Below are 21091 nucleotides of genomic sequence, written 5' to 3'. Positions count from 1 at the left end.
GTCATCCACATGCCACACACACATAGGGGCAGATTTTAAAAGGTACATCCGATTTTATAACATGCGTGCGCATGTTATAAAATCAGGTCGGCGCTTGCAAAGGGGTGCACACTAATGCGCCTTGCGCGCACCGAGCCCTCGGGGAGACCAGCTAGCTTTCCCCGTTCTCCCCTCCCTTCCCTTACCTGTCCCGCCCCCCCATATCTGTATCTCACAAGTTACGCCTGCTAGCCAATTGCCAGCAAGCAATTCCCCAGCACAGCGGCCGTTCGGAGGCCTCTGGTGGCCCTGCCCACTCCCCGCCACTTTTTGCAAGCCCCGGGACTTACATGTGTCCCGGGGCTTTACGCGCGTCACTGGGCCTTTTGAAAATAGGCCTGGCGCATGTAACCCCACCTGGATTTACGCGTGTAAGCCTTTTAAAATCTGCCCCATACTCTTTACTGCCCACACTCTATGTATTAACACACACCCACACATTCCTACAGCCCTATACCCACAAAATACACACACTGACTCCCTACGCAAATCTACATACCCCCCACTCATTCATACTTCTCACATACCTTTACACTCCCACACATGGCCACGCTTCAAATACACACCAACACACTCACCCCAATTCATCAAATACCCCCAGTCACCTACTACTCATTCACATACCTACGTACCTCCATGCACTCCACACATTCCTGTACATTCACCAAACACACAAAACTACACACCACACATACATGCACAGAGGAGCATACTATACACACACACATCTCCCCCACATACAACTACCTGTTTCCACACACAATATAATTCCCCACACCCCCAAACACATCTCCATCAGAAATTCCCAACACCAACATATACCCCTTCTACTCATTGATGTCGGAGAGCATTCCCAAAGCCATGCCTCTCTGTATGTTTTTCTTACTTGTTAAATAAGGCCCAGTTTTGTAAAAGTTGCTTGCTTTTCCTAACTGCTTAAACAAATATGTAAATAAGTTTTTTTGAGTCATCCTTTTGGTAGTACTGAACTTTTAACTGGCGTTCTCATTCGTGCAATCCTATCACATTTATGTATAATACTCCTCAAGGGTATGATAGCAGCATTTGATATTAGATAATTATACCTTGCCATATGAAAAGGCATCTTGGATAATTCATGTGTAGCTCAGACAAACACAGTGTACTTATATTCCCAAAGCCCTTTATTTTTAACTGTGCTGCCCAGGATAGCTAAGCTGTTGCTGAGCAAAAATACCCACAATGGAAGAATTGCTCCTGGGCATAGCGGATGATCAATTTGGTCTTTTCTGCCATCATTTACTGTGTTATTGTGTTTAAGGTGGGGGTGTGGAGGGGTTCCACCTGTTTAAGGCAGCAAGCACAAGTTTATTTATGTATATATGTATTTATTTATTTATTATATTCCGCGAATCCACTGTGTTCAGCATGGACTGCAGATGAATATACGCTAAATAAACAGCATAAAATCATAAGACAAAACATATTCACGTAAAACATAATAAAATGATTATTGCTATCATATATAAAAGACATAATAAATAAAAGCATTTCAAAATCAGCTCTCTCCAACTATAAATTCCTGGCTATAAAAAACTGCTTTATCTAATTTATGAAATTTGAAATACTCTTCTTTCTGTCAAAGTTACAAAGGTAGGGCATTCCAAATAATAGGTGCCACAATTGGAAAAGCCCTCATTCTAGTTCTTTGCAGTCAATATAGCAGTGCAGATGAAGCATAATAACCCTGACATTCTGAAGAAAGGAGAGACCAGGAACCTTTTTTTTTTTTTTTTTACCTTATCTGCTAAACAATGAGAATCCATATATAAAGTTTTATGGATAATAGAGTACCACTTAAACTGAATTATTTGAGGTATAGATAACCAGTGTATTTTTTGAGTCCTATATCCCATGGCAAATTAAAAATTGTTCATACCACAGTATTTCATACTTAAGTAAATTAGCTGGCATATTTAAAAACAAATTGAATTATTATAATCTAAATGACTCAGTATAAGTGCTCATGCCACCAGTCTAAAGTCATCCAATAATAGTACTCATCTTAAAGGCCTTAGCAATGTTTTTTTTTTAAACTCTTTATTTAATACTTTAAATCAAACATACAGCAAATAAAGCCAGAGAGGCATGGGAATTCGTAAGCATCAGAATGTGCATGACACATAGCAAAAGCACGCACAAAAACAAAAACTTGTGCCATGGAGAGTTAGCATTACACAGAGTTTGTCGTAGAGTAATCTAGAAAGGGACTCCAAACCACTAAATATTTATAATGGGTTTTCGCAAGTCATGTCTCAGCAATTCGATATCTGCAATGTCTCTTGCTTAATGCCTCCAATAGCCCAATAGTGGACTAAGTTTCCAAAAAGTAGCTATGATAAATCTATCAGCTAATAAAAAATGTCCCAGCAATTTCTGAATTTTCAAAGGAATACCCAATCCCAACCATTTACCCGGTAATCCCAAGGCAGGCCCAATAAAGACCGCATACTCCAGGATGTTAGCAACCTCTTGCGTGACCTCACCCTAAAAATAACAAACACTTTGGCAGTGCCATCACATATGTAAATAGGATCCCATCTCAGCACAGCCCCTCCAACAATCATTACATACCCCAGAAAAAAATCTTGTCATAAAATACTGGGGTTCTGTATATTCTATGTAGAAGTCTGACCATTAAGGCAACCCTTTTGACACAGATGGAACTCCGATGTGCATCCCGCCAAATATATTTCCAATCCCTATCTGTCAATTAGAACATAAGAAATTTCCATACTGGGTCAGAGAAGGGTCCATTAAGCCCAGCATCCTGTTTCCAACAGTGGCCAATCCAGTCTACAAGTACCTGGCAAGTACCCAAAAACTAAGTATATCCCACGCTACTGATGCTGTTAATAGCAGTGGCTATTTTCTAAGTCAACTTGATTAATAGCAAGTAATGGACTTCTCCAAGAACTTATACAAACCTTTTTTAAACCCAGCTACACTAACTACACTATCCGCATCCCCAGGCAACAAATTCCAGAGTTTAATTGTGCAATTAGTTTTAAATGTCTTACATGCTAACTTCATGGAGTGCCCCCTGGTCCTTCTAATATCCGAAAGAGTAAATAACCAATTCGCTTTTCCCATTCTAGACATCTCATGATTTTAAAGACCTCTATCATATCCCCCCTCAGCCGTCTCTTCTCTAAACTGAACAGCCCTAACCTCTTTAGTCTTTCCTCATAAGGGAGCAGTTCCATCCCCTTTATCATTTTGATCGCCCTTCTCTGTACCTTCTCCATCGCAACTATATCTTTCTTGAGATGTGGCGACCAGAATTGTATACAGTATTCAAGGTGTGGTCTCACCATGGAGCAATACAGAGGCATTATGACAACCTCCATTTTATTCATCATTCCCTTCCTAATAATTCCTAACATTCTAAGAACATAAGAACATTCTGTTTGCTTTTTTGACTGCCACAGCACACTGAGCTGACGATTTCAAAGTATTATCCACTATGACGCCTAGATCTCTTTCCTGGGTGGTAGCTCCTAATATGGAACCTAACATTGTGTAACTACAGCATGGGTTATTTTTCCCTATATGCATCACCTTGCACTTATCCACATTAAATTTCATGTGCCATTTGGATGCTGAATTTTCCGGTCTTACAAGATTCTCCTGCAATTTATCATAATCCACTTGTGATTTAACCACTCTGAATGATTTTGTATCATCTGCAAATTTGATTAACTCACTTGTCATATTCCTTTCCAGATCATTTATAAATATATTGAAAAGTATGGGTCCTAATACAGATACTTGAGGCACTCCACTGTATACAATTTTCCACTGAGAAAATTGACCATTTAATCCTACTCTCTGTTTCCTGATTTTGACCAGTTTGTAATCCACGAAAGGACATCGCCATCTCTCCCATGACTTTTTACTTATCTTAGAAGCCTCGCATGAGGAACTTTGTCAAATGCCTTCTGAAAATCCAAAATCACTGCATATATCAGTTCACCTATATCTACATGTTTATTAACCCCTTCAAAAAAGTGAAGCAGATTTGTGAAGCAAGATTTGCCTTGGGTAAAGCCATCCTGACTTTGTTCCATTAAACCATGTCTTTCTATATGTTCCGTGATTTTGATCTTTAGAACACTTTCCACTATTTTTCCTGGCACTGAAGTCAGGCAAACTGGTCTGTTGTTTCCTGGATCCCCCCTGGAGCCCTTTTTAAATATCGGGGTTACATTAGCCACCCTCCAGTCTTCAGGTACATTTTCCTATGTCATTGGTGCCCATATGAACCAATGACAGCCGGCTCCTCCGCAGCACTGTCTAAAATCCTTTCTAAGTGACACGTGAGGTCCACCACCTTCGTACCAGGTAGGCATGTTACCAGGTGATCCTCACGCCCACCAGCCACCCAGCTGTCTACATTCCTAATAATCGAATCACCAACTATGATGGCCGACCTAACCCTTCCCTCCTGGGCAGTAGCCCTGGGAGACACATCTTGTTGTGAGAGGACAATGCACCACCTGGAGAGCAGGTCCTTGCTACAGGATTCTTTCCTGCTGCACCAGGTTGATGGTCTCTGATCATGAGACCTTCTTCCTCCAAGGCAGCACCAGAGCTGCCAGTCTGAAGTTGGGACTTGGCTACTATGTCCCTGAAGGTCTTATCTATATACCTCTCTCTCTGCCTCAGCTCCTCCAGTTCTGCCACTCTAGCCTCCAGAGATCGGACTCATTCTCTGAGAGACAGGAGCTCTTTGCATTGGATGCCACGTACAACTTCTCACTGGCAGGTAAAAAATACATGTGACACTCGATGCTAAAGACTGGGAGGCCCCCCTCTTGCTGCTGGACTGCTGCCTTCATCTCAAATTTGTTCAGTTCCTAGTTAAGTTTTAGGTTGCTGTGGGAGTAGGAATGTGTCTAATAGGGTCCTTTAAATGTATTAGTGTATTCACTATATATCCGGTAGTGACCTACAAGGGAATGATAAAACTCTCAATAAGATGTGGGGAATTCATGAAGTGAAGTTATAGGGCTGATTTTTGTGTGTGTGAGAAAGTGGCACCTGCGTATAAATTAAAGGATGAGCTAGGGGTGGGTGGGAGGGTTGTGAAAAATAAACACACTAATTTGTTTATTAGCTGCTTTACTGACTATTTAAAAAAAAACAAACACTATTTAAAAAGCAAACACTAACTTCTGTTTATAAGCTGTCTTACTGACTATTTATAAAACAAACACACTAACTTGTTAGCTGCTTTACTGGCTATTTTAAAAAACAAACAAACACTATTTAAAAAACAAACACTAACTTCTGTTTTTAAACACTATTTAAAAAACAAACACTAACTTCTGCTTATAAGCTGTCCTACTGACTATTTAAAAATCAAACACACTAATTAATATACCTGAATAGTTTACTTCTCCCCAATACTTTTAAAAAAATTCCCAAACAGAACTTACTGATTCCTTTCAGCCACCAGCAAGGTGATCTTCTCCTCTCAGTGCTCCCACTGGATTTAGATCACCATTCCAAGCATCAATAAGGGATTGTGGGGTTTGACTCCCATATTTACCTGTAAACATTCCCTTGTAAGCTAAAGCCACATCCTGCTTGTTCATGCCTGGAGTACTAATAAACCTGTCTAGTCCATTCAGCTTCTGTAATGGCCAGAGATGCACAGCTGCTCAAACAAAGCCCGTTGCACCTTGATATAATTCAGAACTTTGGCTCAGAACTTTGGCTCATTCAGCCAGTCCCAGAATCCTCAGCTGGCTGATTCATACTGACACTGCTGAAATATAGTGAACTTCTGACCACCTCAGACTCAAGAATGTGGAAGATCTGAGAAACTTGTAGGCTCTGCAAAGCCTATAATTAAAGGCCAAGTGGGCATCAATGGCAATATTTAAATCATAATACAAGGAAGCGTGGTTCTCACGAAACCAAAATACAAGCTTGTGTCTCACAGATGCCTATCTCTACTGACAGGAGCCAGGTGAACGAAGATTCCCTGAGGTTACAGCTTTAAAGTTCTGGCACCTGCAACAGAATTCAGGCCTACTATCTATTCAGAACACAGACCTACTATCTGCTTACACAACACAGAAGATCAAAAGGAGATCAGAAGAAACAAAGTGCATCAAAGCCATGTTGATAAAGGAACTTTTATGGTGGGAGGAGATGGTGTTCAGGATAGACAAGTATAGGTTATGACTTTGACAAATGGGTAAAGGATTTTCTCACAAGCATTTTCTATGTATGTTTAACTATAAAAGAAGGGTCACTTCCTGTATTCAATGAGATGCTGGTTGTTTTGAAAGACAAAGGGCACCCAGTATCCAGCATCTCCCAAGAACACTTACAATGCCAAATAAAATTTACTTTATACCGTTTACTGAGTCTAAGTGTTCTTGTGTGCCTGGCCCTAAGTACAGAAAATTATGTACAACCTGCAAATAAATAGCAAGTCCATCTAGGTTGCAATCAAAGTCTTCAACAAGTGTTTGATAAGTCTCCATACCATCATCCCCCCCCCCCCCCCTATAACTGGACAATAGTAGTCAAACCCTGCGCCCTCCAACTCCTAAGCACCAGAGAAAAGGTACAACTGGATAAGCTCAAATTACCATATATAGAAGAGAGAGGTAAGAGGTTGTCCCATGTTTTATTTAGAAACTTAAGCACCCTCCACCAAATTCGCAAAGTGTGTGCTAAGATGGGACTAGTTTGACAGAGCCTGCGAGAGTGGGAAGAAGATGGAGGCAAAAAAGGGAGCATTGCCAAATCTATCACTTCGGCCTGTTCTTTCTCCAGGGCTAATCATGAAGTAGGAGTGTCACCAATCCAGTTCTGCAAGCAAACCAACCTGGCAGCCCAATAATAAGCCTGCAGGTTAGGTAGTGCCATACCACTTTGTTGTTTATCAAGCCATAACTGACTGACAGATCGATACTCTAAGGCCGCGGTAGAAACAGTGCGGCAGTGCTGGGCGCACCCTCGTTCCCCGCACGCACAGTTCTCTTCACCTACCGCTCGATACTCTCTTTAAATTGCATGCAAATGCATGCCGCGGCTGCGAAGCGTTAGGCAAGCGTTAGGCCCGCGCAACCCATTTTACTGTATAAGGCGCTAATACAGCGCCTATCCAGTATCCTGGGTGCGCTGGTACCTGTCATTTCAAATGACATTTGAAATGACAGGCACCAGGAAGTGGATGGTTCCCCCCCCCTCCCGAAGCAAGGCGCAGGGTGAAAATTAAAACGGGAATAAAGTGTAAAAAATGGGGGCAAAACCAAAGGGAGTAAAGTGTAAAAAACCATGGACGACCTCCATATTAACATTGCAGCGTAAGTTGTTTATATATATGTATAAATACCTGTCACTTTCCGAATCCCCCAGGCGTGCGGTCATCGAGGCGGCGGCAGCGGTGGAAACCAGCGGGCGGGTGGGTGCGTGTTCAATCCAGGCCGCGGCCGGGTGGGCGTGCATTCATCCGGGCGTGCATTCATCCAGGCAGTCACATGGCGTGACGTCACACCTTGAGTGCCGAAATCGCACGGGCATTCATTCACTGCCGGCGGGGGCCGTGCATTCATCCAGGCAGAGGGAGCCGGCGGCGAAAGCAGCCTCCGGAGGCCGCTTTCGCCGCCGGCTCCCTCTGCCTGGATGAATGCACGCCCACCCGGCCGCGGCCTGGATCGAACACGCGCCCACCCGCCCGCCGGCTCCCACCGCCGCCTGGATCCAACGCGCTCCCACCCGCCCGCCGGCTCCCACCACCGCCGCCGCCTCGATGACCGCATGCCTGGGGGATTCGGAAAGTGACAGGAAAGTGACAGGTATTTATACATATATATAAACAACTTACGCTGCAATGTTAATATGGAGGTCGCCCATGGTTTTTTACACTTTACTCCCTTTGGTTTTACCCCCATTTTTTACACTTTATTCCCGTTTTAATTTTCGAACACCACACTAACACCACACTAACACCAAGTAGAGGGTAGCGGTAAACTAACAGGTTAAGGACACGGCAAAATAGTGGGTTACAAAGGAGATAATCTGAGCGCGTGTCACAGTATTGGAGGGGAATAGCTAATTCCTTCATTATACAGCTAATTCGTTCATTTACATATCATATACATGCTGGGTGCGGAAAGGGTTATGCGTCTGTTTTAAGAAGCGCTAAGGACGCGTGAAACTGGAGACTGTATCGCTGGATCGCCTTACGCGTCCGAATTGTGCGCACACAGCACGTTACAGACGGGAAATCTTCAACCGCACGTTACAGTATCGATCTGTCAGTTTTTTACGAGCAGGCTGAGAGAACCAAATACATTTACCCATCAAGCTATGTAAATCCATGAAAACCTGTACCGGAACTACACAGGGAACATGTTGAAACAGATATTACAATTTAGGCAAAATGTTCATTTTTATCAAATTAGTGCGATCCACCCATGTTATAGGGAGATCATTCCACATATGAAAGCTACGTTTAATTTTCTTTCAGATGTCCAGATAATTTGAAGGCCTTAGCAATTTAAGCTTATAAAAAGTTGCCTTGCTATCTTATTCACATGTACTTTCAACATCAATGATGAGTCTAACAATACTGCCATATTTTGGGTCGCATAAGTCAATTCCAGTACATGGGTATCCCACCTAATGTTTGTTTGTAAGCCAGTATCAATCTTGCCAATCCATAAAACAGAAGTTTTGTCACAATTTAAAATTGACTTGTTTTGCCTCATCCAAGTTTGAATTATCTTCATACAACAGTTAAATCAATCTACTGGAACTTCCCCAAGCACTACACTAACAATAGAAATGTTCTCCTTTGCTTATTGATTTTGACCTTGTTTAATAAAAAAAAAAAGATTTGAACACAAAAAGTTCTTTGGAAAACATCATGTGTTCTTCACTGTTAGTCACCTGAAACACAGTTGCCCTTCTGAAACTCAGGCGTTGCTATGTTGATGTGGCTTCCCCTTTCGTCTGGACTATGAATTACTATGTGGGGACTACCACATGAGAAATTATAAGAACATAAGAACATAAGAAAATGCCATACTGGGTCAGACCAAGGGTCCATCAAGCCCAGCATCCTGTTTCCAACAGTGGCCAATCCAGGCCATAAGAACCTGGCAAGTACCCAAAAACTAAGTCTATTCCATGTAACCATTGCTAATGGCAGTGGCTATTCTCTAAGTGAACTTAATAGCAGGTAATGGACTTCTCCTCCAAGAACTTATCCAATCCTTTTTTAAACACAGCTATACTAACTGCATGAACCACATTCTCTGGCAACAAATTCCAGAGTTTAATTGTGCGTTGAGTAAAAAAGAACTTTCTCCGATTAGTTTTAAATGTGCCCCATGCTAACTTCATGGAGTGTCCCCTAGTCTTTCTACTATCCGAAAGAGTAAATAACCGATTCACATCTACCCGTTCTAGACCTCTCATGATTTTAAACACCTCTATCATATCCCCCCTCAGTCGTCTCTTCTCCAATCTGAAAAGTCCTAACCTCTTTAGTCTTTCCTCATAGGGGAGTTGTTCCATTCCCCTTATCATTTTGGTAGCCCTTCTCTGTACCTTCTCCATCGCAATTATATCTTTTTTGAGATGCGGCGACCAGAATTGTACACAGTATTCAAGGTGCGGTCTCACCATGGAGCGATACAGAGGCATTATGACATTTTCCGTTTTATTCATCATTCCTTTTCTAATAATTCCCAACATTCTGTTTGCTTTTTTGACTGCCGCAGCACACTGAACCGACGATTTCAATGTGTTATCCACTATGACACCTAGATCTCTTTCTTGGGTTGTAGCACCTAATATGGAACCCAACATTGTGTAATTATAGCATGGGTTATTTTTCCCTATATGCATCACCTTGCACTTATCCACATTAAATTTCATCTGCCATTTGGATGCCCAATTTTCCAGTCTCACAAGGTCTTCCTGGAATTTATCACAATCTGCTTGTGATTTAACTACTCTGAACAATTTTGTGTCATCTGCAAATTTGATTATCTCACTCGTCGTATTTCTTTCCAGATCATTTATAAATATATTGAACAGTAAGGGTCCCAATACAGATCCCTGAGGCACTCCACTGTCCACTCCCTTCCACTGAGAAAATTGCCCATTTAATCCTACTCTCTGTTTCCTGTCTTTTAGCCAGTTTGCAATCCACGAAAGGACCTCGCCACCTATCCCATGACTTTTTACTTTTCCTAGAAGCCTCTCATGAGGAACTTTGTCAAACGCCTTCTGAAAATCCAAGTATACTATATCTACCGGTTCACCTTTATCCACATGTTTATTAACTCCTTCAAAAAAGTGAAGCAGATTTGTGAGGCAAGACTTGTAGCCTGAGTGGGGGATGAGACAGGGTTCTGGTAACCCTGATACCCCTTCCCAAACAACCTCTCATTTGTGGCACTACAGACCAGATAAAATCATCACACCAGAATAAACATTAATTAACCCTTTTACTAGTATTGTATAAATAGACAGTAAATCGAATCAGAACATTAAATGGGAAAAGTATAGTAGTAAAGTATAATATAAACTTGCAATTTTCTTATTTTATATCAAGCAATGCAAAAATAACACTGGGTATGGCCTATTAGCCAGGGCAACCAATATACTGATATGGCTAGTAAAAAAAAAATAGGGAATGCTTATAGAAAAATGTATGGGGGAGGAAGTGAAGTACACAGCTTTCAAAAATTGTCTTTACCCTTGAGTACTCAAAACGGAAAGGGGGATGGACAGATCTACAGCAGCATCACCAGTTTGTAAAGGTTCTCAAACACAAAATTCTGTGGAATAAAAAAGCAATCAAGAAAATGAAGAAGTCCCTCTTGATTGTGGAGCTGGCTAGATGACAATCCAAATAGATGAGCATTGCAGTGTGTGAAAGGTCGCTGTCTCCTGGGGATCTTTCCCAAATGGTTTACTTGGCACTAAACAAAAAGCAGGCCTGGTATCACTCCCTTATAGAAAAACCACAATCTACCAGTTTTTCGTTCCCAGTACCTGCCAGCAAGGCTTTATGCTTGACTTTGGATGAAAGGCTGAAGTAGTTAAGATGAGATATTGAATTTGTGACTAAAGGCAAGGAAATAAACATTCTCCCTCCTCTGCGAAGATATTGTCTGTGCAAAGTTGAGATTACTGGACTGAGTCCCTTAGGAGGGTGATCCAGCCGTATGCTACTGGGTCTGGATATCTATGGAAAGGAAGTCTCTCAGCTCCTGGCTCCTCTGTCTCTTGTTGGGATTTTACATGTAGCTCAACTATGAAGCAAGAACAACTGTCTGTCTCTCTTATTCCTCAGAGTGCAGACTTCTGTCTTTCCCTCTTGATAATTAGCTCTTCAGGAGAAGAACTGATTGCAGGGCTTCCAGATGCACTTGTCTCTTCCTGGCTGCAGCTCCTGGCTCCAACTCCTGGCCCTCCTTGCCCTGCAAACACAGACAGAGCCAGTCAAATATCTCCTTTTCAACCTTAAATGGTCTCCCAACATTCCTTTTGGTTCCTCCTCTGCTGGCTATGTAGTGCTGTTCTCAGGGCAGGCTAAACAGTGGCTGAAACAATTAAATTCTTATCCAGTAATCTTTAGTAAAGTAGTGTAGTTGCCATGTTGTCAACAAAGTTGTAAGTGATACCTTTTTAATTGGACTAACTTAAAGGTGAATTTTCAAAGCTGGACATGGGCCGAAATCGGGAGATGGGCACACATCTGGCACATGTACGTGTTATTTCGATTTTATAAGGTGGCCATATATGCACATAAGTGCCAATGTGCGAATATCTTCCATTGGAGAAAAAAGGGACATGCTGTGGACAGGTGTGGGCATTCTGGGGCGGGGCCAAGAGATGTGCATACAAATACCTACGCACCTTGGCATGTGCTCTGGTCCAGTGCCGTATAACTTTACTTCTGCTATGGAGGAGATGTAAGTCTAAAAAGGAAATGAACAAGCCCCTGTGAGGTGTTTGAGGGGTCTGGGGTAACTCTGGGGAGTACAGGCTAAAGAATCTGAGGGGGTTCTAGACTGGGCAAACGTGGATGAACTGGCTAGATGTGCATCTGTTATAAAATACCCTAAGATATGCGTCCATAAGTCAACTTAGACTGCTGGGCATGCTCAAGCTTAAAATTAGGTGCACATATACATGCGCCTAAGCTATTTTATAGCAAGTGTGTGTATATGTGCATGTTATAAAATGGCTGTGTCTCTGGGCACATGATTACACACACATGTATATGTGCGCCCGCACACCCATTTGAAAGCTACCGACCCTATTATATGTGGCTCATTTTTTATATTTATATTTCCTCTAATAGGTCAGCATAAAATGAGTTAATTTTGCACTAAGCTGATGACGTGTGTATAACTCTTGAAAGCTAGTAATAAATTATTGTTGGTGCAATAAAAAAGTACCACCTTCAAGTTGTTTGATTTTTATTTCTACTTCTCTGCTAATTGGAAACCTTGAATAAATTGTAGCTAAGGGTCCTTCCATCAAAACTTTCTTAGCTGCTAATGGATGGAATTGTGTATATTCTGTTACATGCAATATTATGACTGATATCAACAGAACATGCTTGCTCGAGTTTTCATGCATTTTCTTTATCCATGTGTTAAAACTAAAAATAAAAGAAACTGCCCTTGACAACATTTCAGATAAAAATTGTTTATATTAACTAATACTCATATTTTGTTTGGAAGTTAATATGAACTACCAGGAAATTGCATAAAAACAAGAGCTGAAAATGAAATACTCTAAATGGTTGACATTGAAAAGGATCTAGCCACAGCTAGACTGAGCATTTGGCAATTTATCTCCTACAGAGAAAGTAAATATATAAGCTGCCTATTTGGCTGCTTTTAAAGTAGGCAAGACTGGGGTGGAGAAAAACTTAGCCAGCACTAGTGGTTTTTCAGAGCTAATCAGCTCAGTTTAATCAACTGCGCAGAAAATCTGCCCCTAAATTTCTAGTTACCTTTTTATTAACATGTTAAGGTTATAAATATTGCAAGGACACACGTTCGTACTTTTGAGGTTTATAAAGTACCATACATGCTCATACATGCTATTTTTACTTGCACAACCATCGCATAACTCTTTGAAAATTCACCCATGTATTAGTCCCAAGCATGCTTGAATCTTGTAACTGTTTCAGTTGGTACCATTTCTGTTGGTAGGCAATTCCAGGCAACTGCTATGCTGTCAATAATAAAAAAAACAAACACACAACATTTCATCTGAGCCTTGTCGTTTGCAACTTCATATCATGAACCTTTGTCCATGAAAAATTTTACCTTCTAGTACCTTATGGTAGACTGTCATATATTATAAATTTTCTATCATATCACTTCCTTTCCTTTTTTTTCTTCAGAGTACATTTTCAGTGTCCATAGGGTTTGTATTGCAGTCTCTGTACTATCTTGGTAGCTCTTCTCTAGACTGCTTCCATCCTTTCAATGTCCTTACAAAAGGAGTGGCCTCCCAAAAAATACAGTGCTTCAGATGGGGTGGGGAGATTCCTGAATCTTTATTCTAATTGCTTGACTTTGTGTAAGTTATTCACTTAGAGATAATTTTAAAAGCCCTGCATATGCCAAAATCAGGAGATGTGCACATACGTAGGACATGTGTGAGCCTAGTGAATTTTAAAAGCCACTTGCATGCGCACGTATCTCTCAAAGCACCGATATCCTACTCCAGTTCAAAAAAAGGGGCATGGTGTGGGTTGGGGCATGTACACTCTGGGGCAGGCCTAAGAGATGTGCTTGCAAATACTTGTGCGCCTGGGTGGATGCCCATGTCCAGTGCCATGTAACTTTACTTATGCTATGGAGGAAGTGTAAGCTTAAAAAACAAAACAAAAAAAAACCCAGCTGTCCCTGAGGAGTTTAAATGGTCTGGGGTAATTGGAGGGAGTGCAGGCTATTAAATCAGGGGGGTTTGGAGGACCTAGCTCTACACTAGGTAAACTAGTGGATGAACTGGTGAAACTGGCCATGGTGTGGACATGCACCATTTATAAAATTCCCCCACTTGCATGGCTCACACCCGGATGTGCACGGCTGTGTGCGCCCTGTTGCAAAATAGGGTGTACACAATCGCATGTCCTGGCTATTTTATAACATAATTTGCCCGACTCTGGCCGAGTTTCGCTCTTTTATATAGAGCTGCCTCAGGGGCAATCAATTTGGGCAGGACTTATAGTGCGCCTGCAGGGCCGATGCCACAGTGTCGTACATAAACTAGAAACTTATAACCTGTTGTGTCATGAATCTCTACTTTGATTATGTGGTAATGCCACGTAGCACCATTAGTGAAGATGACTTCATTCAGTTTGCATCGTCAAACACAGTTAGAAATTGTGTGACTGCGGCTTAACTTTATTTGACACACTCCACAGTCACACAATTTCTAACTGAGTTTGACGATGCAAACTGAATGAAGTCATCTTCACTAATGGTGCTACGTGGCATTAACACATAATCAAAGTAGAGATTCATGACACAACAGGTTATAAGTTTCTAGTTTATGTACGACACTGTGGCATCGGCCCTGCAGGCACACTATAAGTCCTGCCCAAATTGATTGCCCCTGAGGCAGCTCTATATAAAAGAGCGAAACTCGGCCAGAGTCGGGCAAATTTCAATAAAGGGCTTTTTCCATCATCCGATTCTCGTTCTCTTCACTGCTACACAGCCAACTGGATCAGCTACCGCTTTGCTTTTTGGGTCTATTTTATAACATATGCACGTTATGCGCAGAAGTGCTGGGCCAAGTAAAAGGGGTGGGCCGGGAACGTAGTTTGGGCAGGGAGGGGTGGGGCAGGGACCGGGCTGGGACAGCGCCAGTGGACACTGTCCCGGGGAAGTGTGCGCCGGCAGCCTGCTGGTGCGTGGAGTTTAATTCTGCTCCTGAGAAGTAGTAAGTATAGAAATAAAACAATTTGGGGTACCTAGGTAAGGGTTAGAGGTCAGGGTGGAGAGGGGAAAAAGGAGGAAGGTTAGGTAGGGGATAGGGAAGTTCTCTCCCAGTCTGTTCCTTAATTGGAGCAGACTGGGACGGAACTGGGAAAAAGGCCGATTGTGTCGCCGCGCATAATTAGAAAATCCTCTCCCCCTGTGAGTGCAAATTGTGGGCCGCCCGCACATGCGCGTGCCGATGTTAAAATCCAGAGCACATGTGTGTGTGGACATTGTATTTTATAACGTGCACGGCAACGCGCGTATGTTATAAAATCAGCGCATCAGGAACCATGCACACATGGACATGCGAGGATCTTAAAATCAGTCTTTATATGAGTACTCTTGATTTTTAAAAAAATAACATACAGGCATGGAACTCCTTTGAAAATTTACCTTTAAGTGTTTTATTGATTATTTGATCTTTTATAGTAGGTCATGTGATGCCTGTCACATGACAGTTCTTTAACATGAAGAACTGTTCAGCAATGGAAGATTCAGGGGGTATCAGCTTGTAGTATGAGTGATAGGAGGGATTTCCCTCAAAAGGGTTGGACAGTTCTAGTGATATATATGGTGCTTCTCCGAGGCATTGGGAGGAATTTTGGGGTGGTTTCAGTTGTGAGTTGTGAGTAAGATGTCTTGTTGGGAGCTCAGGCGATGGAGTCCTGCTTTAGGTTCTGTTCATCTGCCAGAGAGATCATTTCTCTCTGGTAAGGGATCAGTTTATCCATAATGACAAGGACCCTTAACTCATGGAGACACCGTTTAAAACTGGGGAATTCTGGAACCAGTGATTGTTTGGAATAAAGGAGAAAAGTTTCCCCGACTGTTGTTGAGACCTGAGGAAGAAAGAGATTCTGGTGGTGATTTTTGGAAACATTCTTCTGTCTGGTGACTCAAGGTGCATATGTGGATAGTGAGTAACTGCCTTGAGAATTGTGAACTGTCTAGGAAGCCACTTCTTCTATTTTGTGCATTTTGGACAGTTTGCTGATATTTCTGACTTTTCTGGGCTTTTATTCTTGGACTTTAAGGGGTCCATATACTGCTGCTGAGTGGCTAGATAAGTTAGCCAGATACACCTCTCTGGCTAACTTAACTGGGATATTCAGCAGTGCGGCAATACTGCTGAATATACCCAGCTATCTTAAACATTAGCCGGAGAGATATATCTGACTAATTATAGACCTGCCTACAGCGTGGCCAGAGTTAGCCCGTGAACTTAACCGGCTAACTCTTCTCTTTCCCTGAATGCCTATCGCCAACCCCAGGAATGCCCCCAACATATCCGGCTAAATTCTAGCCAGATAAAGAGCTATCCTTCTAGAATTTAGCCAGATAAGTCACCGAATAGCGCAACTAAGCCTTCTAAAAGGATAACTTTTCAGTTATCCATCTAAATGACTTCTGAATATCTACCTCTAAATGTATTATTTTCCTGGTTTCAAAACACAGCTTTGTGAGGACTATATGTTTTTCTGATGATCCCTTGGGTCCCGCAGATGAATTCTACTTCTTGCATTTTCTAGATGCTATACAGAGTTGGCTCGTGCTCTGCAGTCAATGAAAGTACCCCCTCCCCCCCCCCCCCCCCCCCACCCAGTAAAATGTTTGTGTGGATAGTGCATTTTACAAACATTTCTTGTTTCTGAATCCTATGTTGGATTAAAGGCCTTCAGTTTCAACTGAGGTACTCTGTTGGGACAACAAGGCACTTTATAACAACAGTATAAATTGGAAATTACAATTAAAAATAGATCTAGAGGTATGAATTTGTATTAGCAGTTAGAAAACCTCCCTGTCTCGTATTATATTGACAGCTTTGTCATGCCTTTACAAGTCTAGCAAATGCTGGATGTTTGATTTATTACTTCAGTGTATGTAGTCATGATTTCTAGGTTGGAAAAATGAGCAAAATCATCAATTACACAATTTAATGCTCTTTTTTTCTTATCCAATGTTTCCAAACCAGTATACTATGGCACACTGTTGTGTCTTCAGATCTGATCAGGTGTGTCACAGAAAAAAACATTTAGGGAGTACTTAGCTCCTGGTCTCTGCTTTTAGCACCTTGCAGGGACAAGAGGCACCAGCACTGGCTCTTAAAAAGGGTATAGAAGCTTCTTTCTGAGAACATGTGTACTCATGCATATGTCATCTTCCTAGCTACAACATGAACTCCAGAATGGGGTGTTAATAGTCATCATTTATTTATCGTTTTTTTTATACCGACATTCGTTTAGTAACATCACATCGGTTTACAGATCACTTGAAATTAGCAACAGTGCTTTACAATTGATAAACAGAAAAGTATAGTTAGCAAAACAGGTTGATGAACCAACATTATTAAACATAAAAGGTTGATAACTGTGTAATTAGAGGGTATAAAACAGTGTAGAAAGGTATCATGCAGGGCATGAATACGTGGGTCTTGCTTTGTGCAGCGCACGCATTGCACCTCCTCCTGTTCTAACTCCCACGCCTTCTCTGAGGCCTTCCAACTTCTCTCCTATCCCAAGGCTAATTGAGATGGACCAAGCATACACTGAGCACTAGATGTGTCTTTGAGCATTGGGAACAGCAGCAGTGAAGAAGCTCTGATAGCCACATGTGGTAATCAAGTAACTGATTCGACTGACCGCACCACACTTGTATATGGAGGGAGTTGGTCTATTGTGACTAACTCATGTGTGTCTTGCCTCTTTCCTTTTTTTAAAAAAAATTGGAAGAGAGACTGGTGGGGCTTTTAGTGCTTCCTTAGTACTTCTTTTGACCATATAAATCCTCTCGATATCTGCACTGCCTGCTCTGTGGAGACAATATTTTTGTTAAAGCAGGTGTGCCTTGAACTTGAAAAGGTTGGGAAACAGTGATCTGATGTACGAATCGTCATTGATATTTTGAAGCAAGAGATCAAACAATACAAACATGACTCAGAGGACCATAAATATGCCCTATTTATAATGGGATTTTATAGCATTTTATTTGTGTTCAGTGGGGCAGGGGAGAGAAGTCAGGGACAGGAAGGTGGATATGATTGAGTTATTTATGTTGCTTCCTCTGTTTTTAACTAACTTCAAATAAGAATCTGCTTTTACTCATTTGCAACTGATGAATTTGCAAGTTAAAACACAGTTATGAGTATGCAATAAGATACAGAAGGTTTTAACTGATGTTACATACTTATACCCACAGATCTTTATTTACATATATGCATTTCCTTAAGCTCTTCAGGTTTGATTGTTTCATTATGAAAAATGACTGGTCCTTTTGATATTTTAATAAGGATTGCTAGTAGATATAAAGGAAATGCATCCATTTCTTCATTGATTGCAGTTGTTCTTACTAGTATCAAAAATGCTGAATTACCCATAAGGAATGTCTGTGGACATAAATCATGATTTGTAACTGCTCTGCTACTAAGGAGGTAGATATTGGGCTGCTGTGCAGCTCGGCTAGTTAGTCAGATAAACTTATCCAGCTAGTATAGCCTATATATTCTGCTGCGTCGCTGAATATATACAGCTAATGTTAACCAGATAAGTTCATCCAGGAAACTTTATGGACTGACCATACTTAGCCAAATATCCAAGTTAGCTGGATAACTTATCCATCTAAGTGCACCCTCCACTCAGCCGTGTAACTATTTAACTGGAAAATAGTTATTTGGCTAAGTGGTGGCTGTTCAGCAGGGCTGGATATTCAGTCACTGCTACTTAGCTGGATAAGTCCTAACTTATGCAGCTAAGTTGTGCTGAGTATCACTCTCAAGATATAGAGAAAGCCCATTGAGGGCTTTTCTCATTAATAAAGCTATGCATTTTCTGGATGAATGCCAACATTGTAGTTAGAGGTTTGTGACACCCTGGGTAACTCGTGTTATCATTTGAAAGACCTTCAGATATTTCAGTTGTTAGCCATCTTATTATACTGTGCATTTGAAATGCACTCATCTCAGAGAGATGGAGACAAATAGTATAACTTTACTTTTTATTTCTGCAGAGGACAGCAGAAACAGTAGAAGAAGAAGAACGAGAAGCTGAAGATCAAAATGTAGTTATAGATCAACAGGAAGACGACAGTGGATCATTAGAACGTGAAGAAGTTTTGGAAAGTGAAGAAGAAAGAGAGTTAGAGGTAATGAATGAAAATGGCGTGGATGAAGAAGAAACAATACAGGATGGTAAAGAAAGTACACTTAATAATAAAATGCAAGGAAAGAAGGAAAATCGCAACAGAGATTTTGAAGATGGATACAATGAGGAAGAAAATCTTGAGCAGCTAGAGGAAGATGAATATGGTCACCTAAATGCAGAGAAAAATGAAGAAAGTGGTGAGGAATCAGAACCAATTAATGGTCATCATGATCTTGACCAGGAGGAAGCGGAAGATGAAGACTATGATAATATGAAAGGCAAATCAAGTCAGGTCAGAGCATTTTATACACATTTTTTTTTTCTGGGGGAAGAAGGGTTTATATTTTCTCTTTTAATCTGTAACCTGGCCATCGCAGTTGATACATTTGTGCATGTATGCATGTGCTGAATATAAGTTGTTTATGAGTTTTAGAGTTCCAGCAAGCAAACTCATTCTTTCAGTTTCAGTTTTCCTGCTTTCTGCTTTGTAGATGGAAACTGTGTCATTGTTAAGGCCCTATTTAAATTTTTTTAGTATTAATATTGAAGGATCTGCCATTTAAGTGACATTGCAATTTAAGCAGGATCTTACTGATTATCACTTTTCCTATGGCAAGCATCCAGTCAACTATTTCTCAGAAATGTGTCTATCGTTTCTGCTACCCAGCTGCAACCATTTCAAATTCATCCCAAAATTTAGGTAGGGAGCTAGTCAGTATCTTTCATCAGCATTTCATTCAGATGTAATAGCATTTTGGTTTTCCATATGCTCAGTTTTTTTTCTTGCTTACATCACCAAACAGGACCTAGTGCAAATCAATGTTCATTTTTGGTTCTATTTACTAATCAGAGTTAAACCCAGCATGGCAAAATGCGTTACCTGTTGGTTTTTTACATAGTTGATATGTCGAGCTTTAACAATTGATGTATGAGATGCATAAAACATCAGCATTACAATGGCCATGATATATGCAGCGCAGCTATGCTCAAGGCTGGTGCTTTCATTAAGCAAACTGGGCAGTCACATAAAGTGCCAGAATTTGGGGGGCAGCAATATCCCACAAGCACAAGGTCCAGAAGGGATCCAATACAACCAAAGAAGGGAGTGCTGGGCTGGTACCATCGCCACCAATAGATAAGTTGGGGGGAAGGGAAGAATGAATGATTGAAGTTTCACCTAAGGTGCCAAATACTCTTGCACCAGCTCTAGCTATACTAATGCTGCCATATTGAGAAACATAGGGTTCCTTTTGCTTTCCCAGTCCAAAAAGAAACCTCTCTCATACCTGAGAATCTGGTCTCCAGTCCCTCAGAACCCAACTTCCTCTATGCCCCTCCCAAGTGAAAAACCAAACCTTTGAAAAAGAAACCTTTTCACCCATCCCGCCCAGATAAAAGTTCACCTCTGGGCTCCACTCTTTCAAACACTTCCTTCCCCACCCTTTCAAATTGAAAATTGGGCCTTTGGGCCAAAATCCTCCCCCACTCAGGACCCTCTCACCAATTAAAAAGGACTCCAGATCGTCGTCAGCTGGAGAGAGATGCTTTTCTTCCAGCCATCAAATCAGAATGGTGCCATTAATACTCTGAATCCCCACGAGATGGAGGAGCATGCATAGTAGGGGTCAGAGGGGCCAAAGGCTAAATTTTTCTTTTTTGGGGAAGGTTGACAGGCAAGTGCAGATTTAACAAGATCTATAAAGTTTGGGAAAGTTAGTATATAGGCCCCTGTGAGGGCAATTTTCAGACTGCTCACATTTCTGCAAAGTCCAAGAGTACTTATTAAAATTTAAACTGTATACATTACCCCTGGTCTCAGCACCAGTTTTCAAAGGAAAAATACGCATATACTTTTGCTTTGAAAATTGCGCCAAGGAAAAG

General features: G+C 41.3%; 1 protein-coding gene across 2 annotated transcripts in view; it reads left to right on the top strand.

Moving 5' to 3' along the window:
• DCDC2 (doublecortin domain containing 2) overlaps nucleotides 1-21091 on the top strand; it is a 445801-nt gene that overhangs the window by 409831 nt on the left and 14879 nt on the right. For both annotated transcript variants that reach the window (XM_029590761.1, XM_029590762.1), the window contains exon 9: nucleotides 19077-19502. In XM_029590761.1, the coding sequence (XP_029446621.1) occupies nucleotides 19077-19502 (426 nt within the window). The remainder of the gene's footprint in view (nucleotides 1-19076; nucleotides 19503-21091) is intronic.

This window comes from Rhinatrema bivittatum, chromosome 2 (assembly GCF_901001135.1).
Source record: "Rhinatrema bivittatum chromosome 2, aRhiBiv1.1, whole genome shotgun sequence".
Lineage (NCBI taxonomy): Eukaryota > Metazoa > Chordata > Amphibia > Gymnophiona > Rhinatrematidae > Rhinatrema > Rhinatrema bivittatum.
Note: the sequence above shows the minus strand (reverse complement) of the source record. Positions and strands in the feature narration are given on the sequence as shown.